General features: G+C 44.4%; 1 protein-coding gene, 1 long non-coding RNA gene and 1 other non-coding gene across 3 annotated transcripts; all 3 read right to left on the minus strand.

The window, feature by feature from the left end:
* Positions 1–504: 504 nt before the first annotated feature.
* On the minus strand, positions 505–4,019 carry LOC121340097. Its single transcript, XR_005953257.1, has 4 exons — positions 3,910–4,019; positions 2,285–2,392; positions 1,259–1,362; positions 505–845 (listed from the first exon to the last, which is right to left on the minus strand). It is a non-coding gene; the product is annotated as an uncharacterized LOC121340097 (long non-coding RNA).
* On the minus strand, positions 913–993 carry LOC121340370. Its single transcript, XR_005953290.1, has one exon. It is a non-coding gene; the product is annotated as a small nucleolar RNA SNORD87 (small nucleolar RNA).
* A 2,956-nt stretch (positions 4,020–6,975) lies between the features above and the next one.
* Positions 6,976–10,240, minus strand: TCF24 (transcription factor 24). Its single transcript, XM_041412972.1, has 2 exons — positions 9,857–10,240; positions 6,976–7,089 (listed from the first exon to the last, which is right to left on the minus strand). Exons 1-2 carry the CDS (start codon positions 10,238–10,240, stop codon positions 6,976–6,978), a joined length of 498 nt encoding a protein of 165 aa, XP_041268906.1.
* Between the last annotated feature and the right edge of the window lie 2,110 nt (positions 10,241–12,350).

Raw genomic sequence — 12,350 nt, forward strand, 5'->3', positions numbered from 1 at the left:
AAAACAAACCGCAAAAGAAACCCTCCAAACCCTCCCAACCTGCAAAACCCAGTGTTTCCACATTATTTTATATAGACTGCAGGGAATAGTAGAGTGCTACAGTTAGGTAAAAGAATATTAGACAACGTGGTAACTTTGTCTTTTTTTTGAGGCAGGTAACTCAGTGAGTCCAGCGCCACCCCACTGTAAAAACAAATGAAGAATGTGTACTAGGGCATGAGGTGTTTGGAGCACCCTATGCTTCTCCAGCTGTGGGCTTTCCTGTGTTTCATCCTCCTAGTAAGGATATAAGGAAAGCACTAGCACTAGGCATAATCCTCAGAAAGCCTGGCATCCAAGAGATACATCTTAAATTAAAAAGCTGCAGTAAAATTGTCCAGACTTCCTGTCAAATCTGGACAAGCTGAATAATTAAGGTTTGTGTTACTCCTATCCAGGATGTCATCCAGCAGGACCAGAGTGCTATTGCTCCCATAGCCTCAACAAAAAAAATAAGCTACAGAAAACAGAAATACAAGATTTTATTCATACCCACTACTAACACTGCAAACACTCATTTAGAAAACACAAATTTTCCCACATTTTAGTCTTTGCCTTATTCACTTTTGATCCATTTATTTGATACACTCAGAAATTCATAGTAAGTTCTAAGACTGCCCAGAGGGCCACTTCTCTTTCTGGAGTGACACTCTACCCCGAACTTCATTCCAGGATTATTTGTTTTCAGTGAACAGCTACTCCCCTGCTGTACTACGGAACCAAGCTGTATTTCTGATGAGCAGGAAGGGCAATGCAAGCATTTCCAAGTGCATTAGAACTCCACATTCCAGGCTGCTGTTTTCAAGCTAAGAACAATAACAATGAGTTAGTTTCCTGTACCCCTAATTAATCTTACACAAAGGTATTACCCTCACTGGCATTTCAGATCTCAAGATACACATCAAAAAACATTCAGATGGGTAAACGGCAAAAAAGTCTCATCATTATGCCAGGAAAATTACTCTTTAAGCGTAGACTGAAAGAACTCCTTTATAAATTACTACTTCTGAGAAGTAGTACTAATGTATTTTCTGCAGAAAGAGCACAACATTTTATCCTTGCTTCTCCCCAGTTTCTCCCATGAGCTCCTGAAAATTGGAAGACTTGTAGCAGTACCACAAGGAAAGGAGGGTAGCCAACATGGCCAGTACAGGCTTTCCCTGGATGGCAGAACAGCCTGCAGGAGCCTGAGCACGATGACAGTAAAAAAGCAACTGACCTCCTTAAACACCCACACTTCTACAAGTGGTGGACTCTCCTCTGGCCCTGTGTGCTCACACAAGGCTGGAAGACAGCGGAGGTGGTCATCTGATGTCACAGAACCTTGGAAAAAAAATATAAAATCAGAAATGACAGGAGCAAATCAAAGTGGAAAAACCTACTGATTAGCTGGCACATCAGATATACAACACTGCTCATCACAACATTCAGTTGGGTAAACGGCAAAGGGTCATCATCACTATGCCAGCAGTTTCCTGCCTATATAAAGCTTTTCCAGGTACTAAATACAAGGGAGTTGGTCAAGTTTGTCTCAAGAGTTGTACTTCCATAAGCTGAAGCAGAGCCTTCATTTTAACTGCTAAGCACAGAACAGATTGAGTACAACCAAGAGGAAAAACAGCTGTTTGGGCACAAAAATGCAGGTCCCTGTCTTACAAATCCCAAATGCCAAGTATCTTTCTACAAATAAAGCTCACTACCAGTCACCTTTCCCTTTGGAATACATTCCAAGACTGACCTGTTTAGGCACAAAAATGCAAGTCCCTCTCTTACAAACCCCAAATGCCAAGTATCTTTCTACAAATAAAGCTCACTACCACAGTCACCTTTCCCTTTGGAATACATTCCAAGACTGACACAGTTGAAGTGCCAGCATGGATTGTCATCTGAACATACTGTTTTTCACTTAATTCTCTCAGTTTCAGCTAACATCCATGAATTCTTTAAATCAGAAGTCATGTTACCCCAGTTAAAAACTAGGTTCCCTGATACAAGCCTCTCCCTTTTGACTCCTTTGGGATTCTTGGATTGCTCTGGCTTTGTTCTGGGGAGCAAGTCTTAGGAGATTTTTTTAGCTGCCATAATACCTTTTGTTAAGATTTCAATCTCTTAACCCTACATACAATCAAATTTCTCTTTTTTCCATCTGTAAGGGACTTTGCAAGCCATTAAACAGCTTCAGAACTCTGACCTGGATTTCATGATGCTTCCCTCAACATCTTTAAGTACAATAAGAAATACTTACTTCTGTAGCTCCAGAATTCATGTGGCATCTTTCTGCTTGCAAGGCATGGCAGAGTCCATGAGGATTTCCAAAGCCAGCAACAAACTCATCTTGAGCTTCACTTTCTGCCTAAAACAATGAAAAGAAGATGTTTGATTCAGAGAGCTCCACTGCTGAGCCAGCAGCAGAAAGCATTAACACTTCTTTGGGAACAGTAAGCCAGTCCAAGAAACACGAGCCCCATGCTCTCATGTAATTACATGGGACAGATCATCAGCTGAGATCAAGGTTAAGCAGAGGCATGACCATTTTCCTAAAACAAGCTCCAGTGTAAGGAATGACTAATTGCAGGACAAGTACAGTGCTCCTAATGACCAGCCAGGCTGGGGAGAGGAGCACCCTGGCAGGGTACAGCCTTTAACCCCAGTTCACAAGCACCACTCTGGGGAACTCACTGATGTTTTAGCACCAGTTGAACTGAGGTCAGCACTCCCAGTGCAGTCTGTAACGCAGGAGAGCTTTATCAGAGGCTGCTGATACTCCTGGGGCTCTGTCCCTGACAGACCCCACCACTTCGGATCCGTGCCTATAACCTGAACAAAGGCAGTCTAGGTCACCTCACAGCCCTTGCCCAATTCCCTAAAGGAAAAAAAGGTAATTTATCTTTTGAATTATGACAGGTATTTGCTGATGAAAACGATCTGTCAGCAAAACCAAGTGTCTCTGATGTCCAGTCTGCCATTCCTTTCAAGACATGATGAGCCAAGAGACAGCTCCAAGTAACCACCACGTGGCACACGGTAATTAGGTCCATCCCGGTCTCCCACGGCACCCGCTCTCCTGGGCAGCCCGTGTGGCTGGAGTGACTGTGCCACCCCAGCGCCCAGGGGAAACACAGGCACGGCTGCAGCAGCGTGACAATCACTCCTCTTTCAAGTGACAGCTTTGGCTGTCAAAAAAAAGCACCTAAAACCATCCCTGCAATTCCTGAGATTACAGCCATTGCTCTGACCTGCCATGTCGGGATTGCTCACATTACCCACCGGGGAGCATTTCTAATCCCTCTGAGAAGGGCAGGAATCACTCGACTGTTCAGACGAGCACATGTCTGGACTGCCGAGGCAGGACCTGCTCCAAGGAGCACGGCGGAGGTCGGGCGGCTGTCGGATCACACGGACTGCCGCGGATCCACACGGAACCACAGAATATTAAAAGGTCTGGAACGGACCTTAGCGACCATCCAGCCCCAATCCCTTTCCTGCCACGGGCAGGGATACCGCCCACTAGACCAGACTGCTCAAGGCCTCATCCAGCCCGTCTTTACACACCACCATGGCCTCGGGCACTCAGCTCCAGAGGCCGCACCACCCTCCCAGCAAGGAATTTCCTCCAATATCCAACCTAAACTTCCTCTCCTTTAATTTGTACTAATCAGACTCGGCGGCCGCTGCTGCCGCTCCCACGCCCGAGGCCGGGGCACGGCGGGACGGCTCCCAAGCCACGGATCAGCACGGGCACGTCCCACGCCCGGCACTCCCCGTTCCCCGGGGCGCCCCTCGCCAGCCCGGGATCCGCCGCCAAAAGGAGCCTCCCAGATACCGGCCGGGACCCACCACATTCATCCCCGCACCCACCGAGGCACGCACCCCGACTGGAGGCGGGCAGACCCGACCGCTCCGGTTCCGTCCCGCTGGGAAAGGCCAACTCCCCCCCGGGATCCCGCTAAATACCCGGCGGAACGGGGCGGGGCGCGGCGCCTTCCTGCTGCGCGCGCAGAGGGATATGGGGGAGCGGCGAGGGGCGGGGTTGGGATGGGCGGGGGAAGTGATCCGTGTCCGCAGGCGCTGTTGGAGTTCTGGCTGCGGGCAGCCCGGAGCGGAGCTCTTGTGCCGTACGGGCAGCGCCTCTGCCGTGTCCCCGGGAGGTTCAGCTGTCCCAGACCTCGAGGGAACAGCTGTGATGACGATGACCGAAGTTTGCCGAGATCTTTTAGGTTCCTCCATGAAGAATGCCAGCTTTTGATAGCAGTGTATAAACATTTTGTTAAAAATAGGTTAAAAACTGTTGTGAAATAGTTAATAATTGTTTAGCATGTACTGCTAGTTCGATTGTTATATTGTAAAAGGGGTTAAATGCGTAGCTGTAAGAAATACACACGAGTAAAGTGTGCCACTCCCCAAGCAAAACGAGCCGCCCTGGACAGAACTGTAATAGGCAATCAAGCGCCTAAAACCTTAATGCAAATGAAGGGTCCAAAAAGAGAGCAATCCAAAGGGACAAAAAAAGCAGGATAAAAAGGGGCATCTGAGCCAGGGAAGCTGTGCCGCTGCACCTGGAACATCGGGGACGTCGCTGCTGAGGAAGAGCCAGCGCCGGCGCTGCAGCATCCTCGACGGGATCGCTCCTGCTCGGCCCGCGGGCCCCCTTGCTTTAGGCCTTTCTTTTTATTATAATAAATGCTGAAATCACTTTAGTACCGGCAGCCTGGTCTCGTTTATAACATTTTACAGCTGTGTTCCTAGGCACGTGCATATTCCTAGTGTTAAATGCCAAATTCTTGTGTTTCAGTACACGAGGATATGAACTGTTCCTAGGAAAAGTAGCACTGGAACCAAACATCAGGTTTGAAGCAAGCAGGTTCAGAGGATCTGTTGTTATCCTGCTGTGTAAATTTATATCAGATAAAAGCTCTTGCCCTGGTCAAAGGGAGCGTGTTGCCTAAGCTGCTGTCTTCTGGAAGGAAAGGCATAATTCTGATGCAGAATAATCTGTCTCAAGGGGAAAAAAAATCCCCACTCATAAATACGGGGAATTCTTTTTAACTGAAAAACTGCTGTTGTAATTGTGCATGTTCTTACAGGCCTGTAATAATTCCATAAAATACTGAAAAAGTCTTAGGGATACAGCTACAGTAAGCAGCTACAGTGCTTGCTGCTCTGATTCTCTGGCTGCCTTCAGAGCATTGTAAATATTTAGTTGTAAATACTGCAGGGCTTGTGGAGAGCTCAGATTTTACCATACGTTTTAACAAAAGTTGTTCTTGGTAGTATTTTGGTTTTCCTTTTTTCCTAAATGTAATTTTTAAATTTAAAGTTTTCAGAAAGAAGACAACATCTATAAAGTCACAATATCATAATGTACAATGAGAAACTGATACAGTTCTTGCAGCTCAGTGATAAAGAGTTTGAGATGTATTCTCTCTGCCATCCATTCATAACTTTCCCTGTTTTTAACCCTTGTTACTAAAGCATTTTTCATGTTGCACTACAAAATGAACTAGATTGGAAAACACTACTGATCACCTTTGAGTGATGACCACCTTGTCAATTTGGTCATGGTACGAAGTGGTATATCCTGACTTTTCTTGAACAGCTCCAAGAATGGTGACTCCACCACCTCCCTGGGCAGCCCATTCCAATGTTTAACAACCCTTTATTTGAAGAAATTCTTCCTGTCCAACTGACTCCCTGCTTCTTGGTTAAGCAGTCAGAATCTTTCAATGCCATTTAAAGGAATAAGCCTTTTAAAAACACTGAGGAATCTTTTTTTTTTTTTTCTTCCTATTCTTGAATACTGTCCCTTCCAGGTATAACATCTTGTTAAAAGCTCAGAATGCTGCAGGGGCAGTTGAGAGCTCTAGACCTTACTGTGCTGTTTTTATGAAAGTTGTTCTGGCTAATATTTTTGTTTTTCTAAATACAGTTTTTAAATTTAAACCATGACGCTTTCAGAAAGAAGAAGCATCTATAAATGTGGAATATTATAGTGTACTATAAATGTAAAATAGTGTACAGTGAGAAGCTGATAATAGATTTTGCAACTCAAAGTTTGTAATATTCACTGAATAATATTTAATAGAACATTTACCTCAGCAATAACAAACCATGTAAGTACAATGTTTTACAGAACAGATATAACAGATGACATTTGTGCATTTAGTTTCAACGTCTTTTGCCTAAATAAAGATGTTTAAGTGAACAAGCCAACACTTTGGGTTCATGTGAGCCCCTTAAAAGAAATGAGCCGTGGTGTGGTGAGCAGACACGTGGCTGTGCCGGGGGAGCAAACACAGGCTGAGCCCGTAACATGCAGCACGGTCCTGCAGGTGGGTACAAGCAGTGCCCAAATTGCAGCAGCACTCTGTGCAGGGGGGACAGGTCTCTCAGCACATTTTTACTCCATGAACATGCATCCATATTCCCAGCAATAGCTACAAATGTGTAGGACTATCCGATGGCTGGAGCCCTGACCTGACAGCCGTGGTCAGGGGATTTCTGCCATCGGCTTTAAGCAGTGGAGAGAGTCTGTGGGATTACAGTTGCTATTTTTAGCCTTGCCCTTCTCTTTTCACCCAAGCCTGTTTTGCCCTGTACTTGGCCATTAGCACATAACTCCTCCTCTCTTTTCTTACAGGGCTTGTCCCAGAGAGGACAGGGATACCTCACTCTGCTGGCAGCTCTTTGCTGCTACTGGCTGCAGTCACCACCTCCCGCTCTCCCGCTCTCCCTCATTCAGATGGCAGCAGTGATAGAAACCAATGATGTGTCACGTTAACTTAATGAGGTATTAATTACATTTAAGAATCAATTCTTTCTCCTCACAAACAGCATTTCAGGAATTACATTTTGTCTGTAGATACTGATTTTTTAACTTAAATATATATTTATATAAGGTGTAATAAATAACCATTTTTTTCAAAGCAAGAAGGGAGGTTAGATCTGTGAAGATGTTGATGTTTCCCCATGGCTTGCGCTGTCTCCTTGTGCTGAGTGAGTCAGAAACTGTCCCGTGGCTCCAATGTACAGCCTGGAACGCATGGGCCACTTCTGCAAGAGAGGAGACAAGCACAGCACTGAGATCTTTGCACTCCAACTGCAGTTCTCAGCAGAGATCTGATGGAATCACAGTACAAGAAAATAGGAAACTGTTGCTATCACCAAACAGTTCCTCTTTTGTCATTCGATGGAAAAATGTTTGGAGCTTGTTTGGAGCTCAGCCTGGGTATTTGCTTTGGTAATTAATTGAGAGGCACAGCTCCCAACCCTGCCATGCCCCAGCAGACAGGACCAGGCCTTTCTGGCCAGTCAGTCTAGCTCAGTTTGTGTCTTAGATGTTCTGTTAGTAGAATAAAACAAAGAATTCCTTCTCAAGGCACCAGGGATGCTACAGGGATACACCTGCATCTGCAGGGATTGCAGCCCCACACCTGTCCCTGCTGGCTGGGCCCCACAACACCACAGGGGCTGCTGCTGAAGGCTGGGAGTCTAAGGGAATTTAATGTAATTGCACCTTGGCAGTCTTCAGCACTCTCAGCATCTTGTTCTTGTCAGCTCCAGCGGTTTCAGATGACACAGTTCATCTTTACACTCACTGATTTTTGGAATCATCAGTTACTCTTGGTGTTAAATATTTATTCTGACAGCTTGAGTTTCTAACCCCAGCAGGTTTCTCTCTGCAAGCAGCCCTGTGGTGCAGGTGGCCACAGCTGGGCACCCAGAACTTGGGAGGGAGCACCCAGCTCCGTTTGCTGTGCCAAGGTCACTATTAGAGAGGTGGATGCTTGAAGAGACAACTTGGATGCAAAAATACCTGAAATGCAGCCAGCACGTTGTTCCAAAAGAATGCAGTTTTTTAAAGACTCTTTTGGGAACAGACTGGCACCTTTCCTGTGGGTAAGGGGAACTTAAGAATGCTGCAGAAAAATCACAGCTCTTCTGTTCAAAGAACTAAAGCAGCCACATATTCTCACTTAGAAAGACTGCACGAGCTCATTCAGCAATTTCAAGTGTGATGTTAAGCGTTTGTCACCAATAAACAATCCAAGTTCAAAGTCATTAACCATATTTTTCATTCAGTGTACACACAACTGTACTTTAATATTTAAGTTTCTTCACTATTTGCATTTACTATGCTTAATCTATCAGTTTAGTTAAAAACTTTAAAGGTTGTCTCATATCCTGCGTTTTTGGGGTTTCTGAAGCACATACTAGGATTTGACCGTGACACATTCATCAAATATAGTCATAAAAAATAATTGCTTAAGTGAATCCAGTATTACTCTCTTCCAGTAGCCTGAGAAACGGGTGTCTGGATCATTTAACTGCTGTAATAACTATTCAAAAGTATTTTTCTGCCTGTAGTAGTTGGCAGCTGGATAAAAAGTACCATAAGAGACCTGTGTCCTTTCACTCTGACTGAGGGAACTAACAGAAGCTATTTTGAACTTATTTTTAAATACATCACAGTATTTTTTTACTTAAATTATAGCCATCTTCTAATTGATATAGAGGTTTTGCTTTCTTTATGAGTCTGCTAATCATTTAAATGGCCTCAGAAGCCTACGGTCACATCATACTGTAAAATATAGCAACCAACATTGCGAACAAGGAACTCTCTGTGAATTAGGCACTTTTTAGAAATTAGAGATTACTTCACAAATTCATCTTAATTAAATCATTCTGAATTCAGACTCTTAGAAAAGAAAACACCCCAGTGCTCTAACTCCCTCCCTGTGAGCAGAGCCAAAGAAAACACCCTGCCGTGTCTGAGCCCCATCAGTCAGTGAGCGCTGCATTTGGAAACAGCTTCCAGCCCGCTCCTCTCTGAGAGCAGTTCCCCTTTCTCATCCCTTCTGCATTGCTGTGACTTTTTTTGACAAAGGGAAGAGTGTATACCAACCAGAGAAATGCTTCAGAAGAGCACCTTCATGGCAGTAATTAACACACGGCTGGTAATTAACGCTGCTGTCGGCACTGGGCTGCCGGGGCAGCAGAACCAAAGCAGGCCCAGCCGTGGCTGGATCCGTGCTGTGGGACAGCGTCACCTCACCAAGTACACCCCTCACAGCAGGATCCAGTGATGGCTGTGTTCGAGGGTCCCAGGATGAGGGAAGAGATGAGAATCTTGATTCTATGTTTCAGAAGGTGGATTTATTACATTATGATACTATAGTATATTAAAATAATATACTAAAACTATACTAAAAAGAATAAAGGATCCATCAGAAGGTTGGAAAGGAATAGAAAGGAATGAATAACAAAATCTTGTGACTAATCACAGCCTGAACACAGCTGGATCTTTGATTGGTTATTAAGCTGAAACAACTCACATGGACCAAAGATGTACCTGATGGTAAACAATGCCTAGACCACATTCCACAGCTATCAGATAGTTATTGTTTACATTTCTTTTCTGAAGCTTCTCATCTAGAATAGGAGAAAATCCTAGCAAAGGATTTTCATAAAAATATCATAGTGACAATCCAGTGGGTCTGTGAGGATCACCAAGGTTTCCACACAAGGACCAAGAAGATGCAAGGACTCCTGTGGTGCTGACCTTCACTTCCAAAAACCAGGTTTGGATCTACACGAGATTTGATATTTTGGTGCAAAGTTCCTGAAGCTGGAGGAGCAAAGCTCCAAGGTATTTCCATCAGACCCCTAACGCTAGGCCCAGCGGTAAGTCAGGCAGAATTTCCATGTAATACCTCTAGGCAAGGTACAGGGACGAGAAAACTTTCGTTTCAATTACGTGTCTAAGGCCGGTGTACTCACGCACCGACAGAAGGTGGTGGCTGCCCCTCAGCTCCCCTACCTTGACAGGGTGGAGGTATCCATCCCCGCGGAGCGCGCCCAAGCCCTCTCCCGGTGACTCCTCCTCATCCTGAAGGCTGCGGGTGAGGTGCGCGATGTAGGTGGTGGCCAGGAGGAGCACATCCAGCTTGGAGAGCTTGGTGTCGGGCGGCACGGAGGGCAGCGTCCTCTGCAGCTCCAGGAAGGCGTGGCGCAGGGTCTGCACCCGGCTGCGCTCCCGGGCGGCGTTGGCGGCGGCGGGGCGGCCCGGAGCGGCCCCGGCCCGCGGCGCGCCCGCCAGCGCCGGCGAGGAGCTGCTGCCGGCCGAGGAGGGCGGCGGGGAATCGGGCTCGGCGCCCGGGCTGCGGGTCTCCTCGCTGCTCTCTGCTAAGGGCCCACAGTCCATCGGTGGAGGGTCCTGCAAGCAACAAGAGCATCTCTGAAGATGCTGCGGTGAGCTGGAGCCAGCACGTTCCGAAAACAAGGATGGTCAGAAACGCAGGCGCTGCCCTGTGCTAGGAAAAGCTGGAAGGCAGCTCTGTGAGCTGCTTTTCCACTCGCTGCTTACAAATTCAGCATCACACAAGGGTACAGAACAGAAGTTAAAATCTTCGCAATGATCAGTATTTGATTTTTTTTTTTTTTGCAGTATTACACAAAGCAAATTTTTTGAGTCACTCATAGCTCAGAGATGACTTCTGAGAAAACCCAGCAGGCACCACCCAGAGGCACTGCCACAGTGGTTGCCATTTACAATCAACTAAAAATTAGGCTAAAGGCAATTTAAAAAACTCTATGATTTGGGATGTGGAACTGTTAGTATGTTTTCTATTTCCACTGCAATCATTTTATGAACAGTCTTATAGGTGATCAGTGCTCCATGGACTATGGAAAGAAAAATATAATTTTCAAATGCATCAGTAAGTGAAGCCACAGAGCACAGACTCAGTTTTTGAAGGGCAAAACTTGGCCCATAATTTTAAAGGATCAGGAACTGACTTCTCCTTTCCTCCCACTCTAACTTTACTAAAGAAATTACATGCTTGTTCTTTCTTATCTACATAAGATGTAGATAAGAAAAAACTTTTCAAACTTCAAAAGAATTTTGTAAGATGTATTTTGGCCATTGGGGGGCAAAATAACCTTCTGAAAACATCAAAAAATTATTTAAAGAAAACCTGAAAACAGTGACCTCAAGGTCTTTTCTCAGCTTTTTGTAAAGCTGGTCAGTCACCTCTGCCTGTAATACAATTCACAGTCCTTTACTTCATTCAGTTCCACAAAAAAAAAAAAAAAATTAAATTCAATCAATATTCCCCAACGTTCAGCACTCCTTAGCTGGAATAATACCTGATCCTGTTGTCCTCAGCCAAGCAGCCCTTGTGGGTGTCCCAGATCCTGGCTTTCGTGTCTGTTCCTATGACAGCCTGGCTAGACAAGGGCAGGAACAAGTTGTTAAGCCTTTTAATTTCATCCAAATACTGTGCAATTAAAAGCTTAAATAACATTGATGCACATAAATGACTGAATATATACATTTACAAGAATTAGTTCTTGATTTTGCAGAGCTTTTCAAGCACACACTGAGGTCAAAGATTTCTATCGAAGACAAGGGAAGGTTTGTAAATAAACCTTTGTGCAATGCTATAATTTGATGGTATTTAGAAGATATTTTTATTGTTATCATTTTTAGTAATTAATTGTGGTTAATTTGCAATTAATGTGGCGCACAGAGTATTATCATGTAATGGTCTATTCAGTAGCAGTACAGTTTAGACTGAAATAATTTGTGAAATATTCTATGCACATTATAACTCTAAACCAAAGAGAAAAAAAAATCTCACTATTCTTTTTATTGTGGTGTTTATGATCAGTATAAAATAAATCTTACATTAAGACTCCATGAGCTCATCTTGAGTGAGGGCTGAAAAATGATCCTTACATTGGCTGTTGCCTCTAACTTTAAAAAAAAAGTCATTATATACTTTTTTGTTGGTGATTGTTTGATTGTTCATGTTAAGGCATGGTCAGATCTAGATGCATTTTAGTTTTAAAAAAATCATCACTGTAGAAATGGACATCAACACATTCATTTAAGATAATTACAATGATCTTCACTGGCAGAAGAATAACAATTTATGTTTAACAGTAGGATTTCTCACTGCCATCCCATCGAAATCCCACTGGTAGGAGGAAGTCTTCCCCAATTACTGGCAAAATCTGGATTACCCAAGGATAGGGACAGACTGGGTTAGTAAAAATACCTGCTCCTCTACTGAAATACAGGACTAGGGCAGGTTTACACACATTTTGATTTTGCTGTGCTGGTGTAGAACCACATTTATAACTGAAATGACTTCAAGTGACATACAGTACATAGTAATGCACGTACCTAAAAACCTTATCTCCTGGGGTGCCCTTGGAAATAGGATCTTCTGGTTTAGGAACTTCACATCTATATGAAATCAAATCCTGGGCCTGTGGAAAAAAAGGACAAAATTTCAGCTGCAGAAATT

The sequence above is a fragment of the Onychostruthus taczanowskii genome, unplaced genomic scaffold (assembly GCF_017590055.1).
Source record: "Onychostruthus taczanowskii isolate IOZ18803 unplaced genomic scaffold, ASM1759005v1 scaffold4, whole genome shotgun sequence".
In the NCBI taxonomy this organism is placed as follows: Eukaryota; Metazoa; Chordata; class Aves; order Passeriformes; family Passeridae; genus Onychostruthus; species Onychostruthus taczanowskii.

Bases quoted from the DNA above. Each gene is read 5' to 3' on its own strand.
- TCF24 (XM_041412972.1), bottom strand. From the start codon at position 10,240: ATGGACTGTGGGCCCTTAGCAGAGAGCAGCGAGGAGACCCGCAGCCCG. The intron at 7,090-9,856 runs GTAGGGGAGCTG...CCTCTCTTGCAG, and splicing joins GATACCTCCACCCTGTCAAG to AAGTGGCCCATGCGTTCCAG.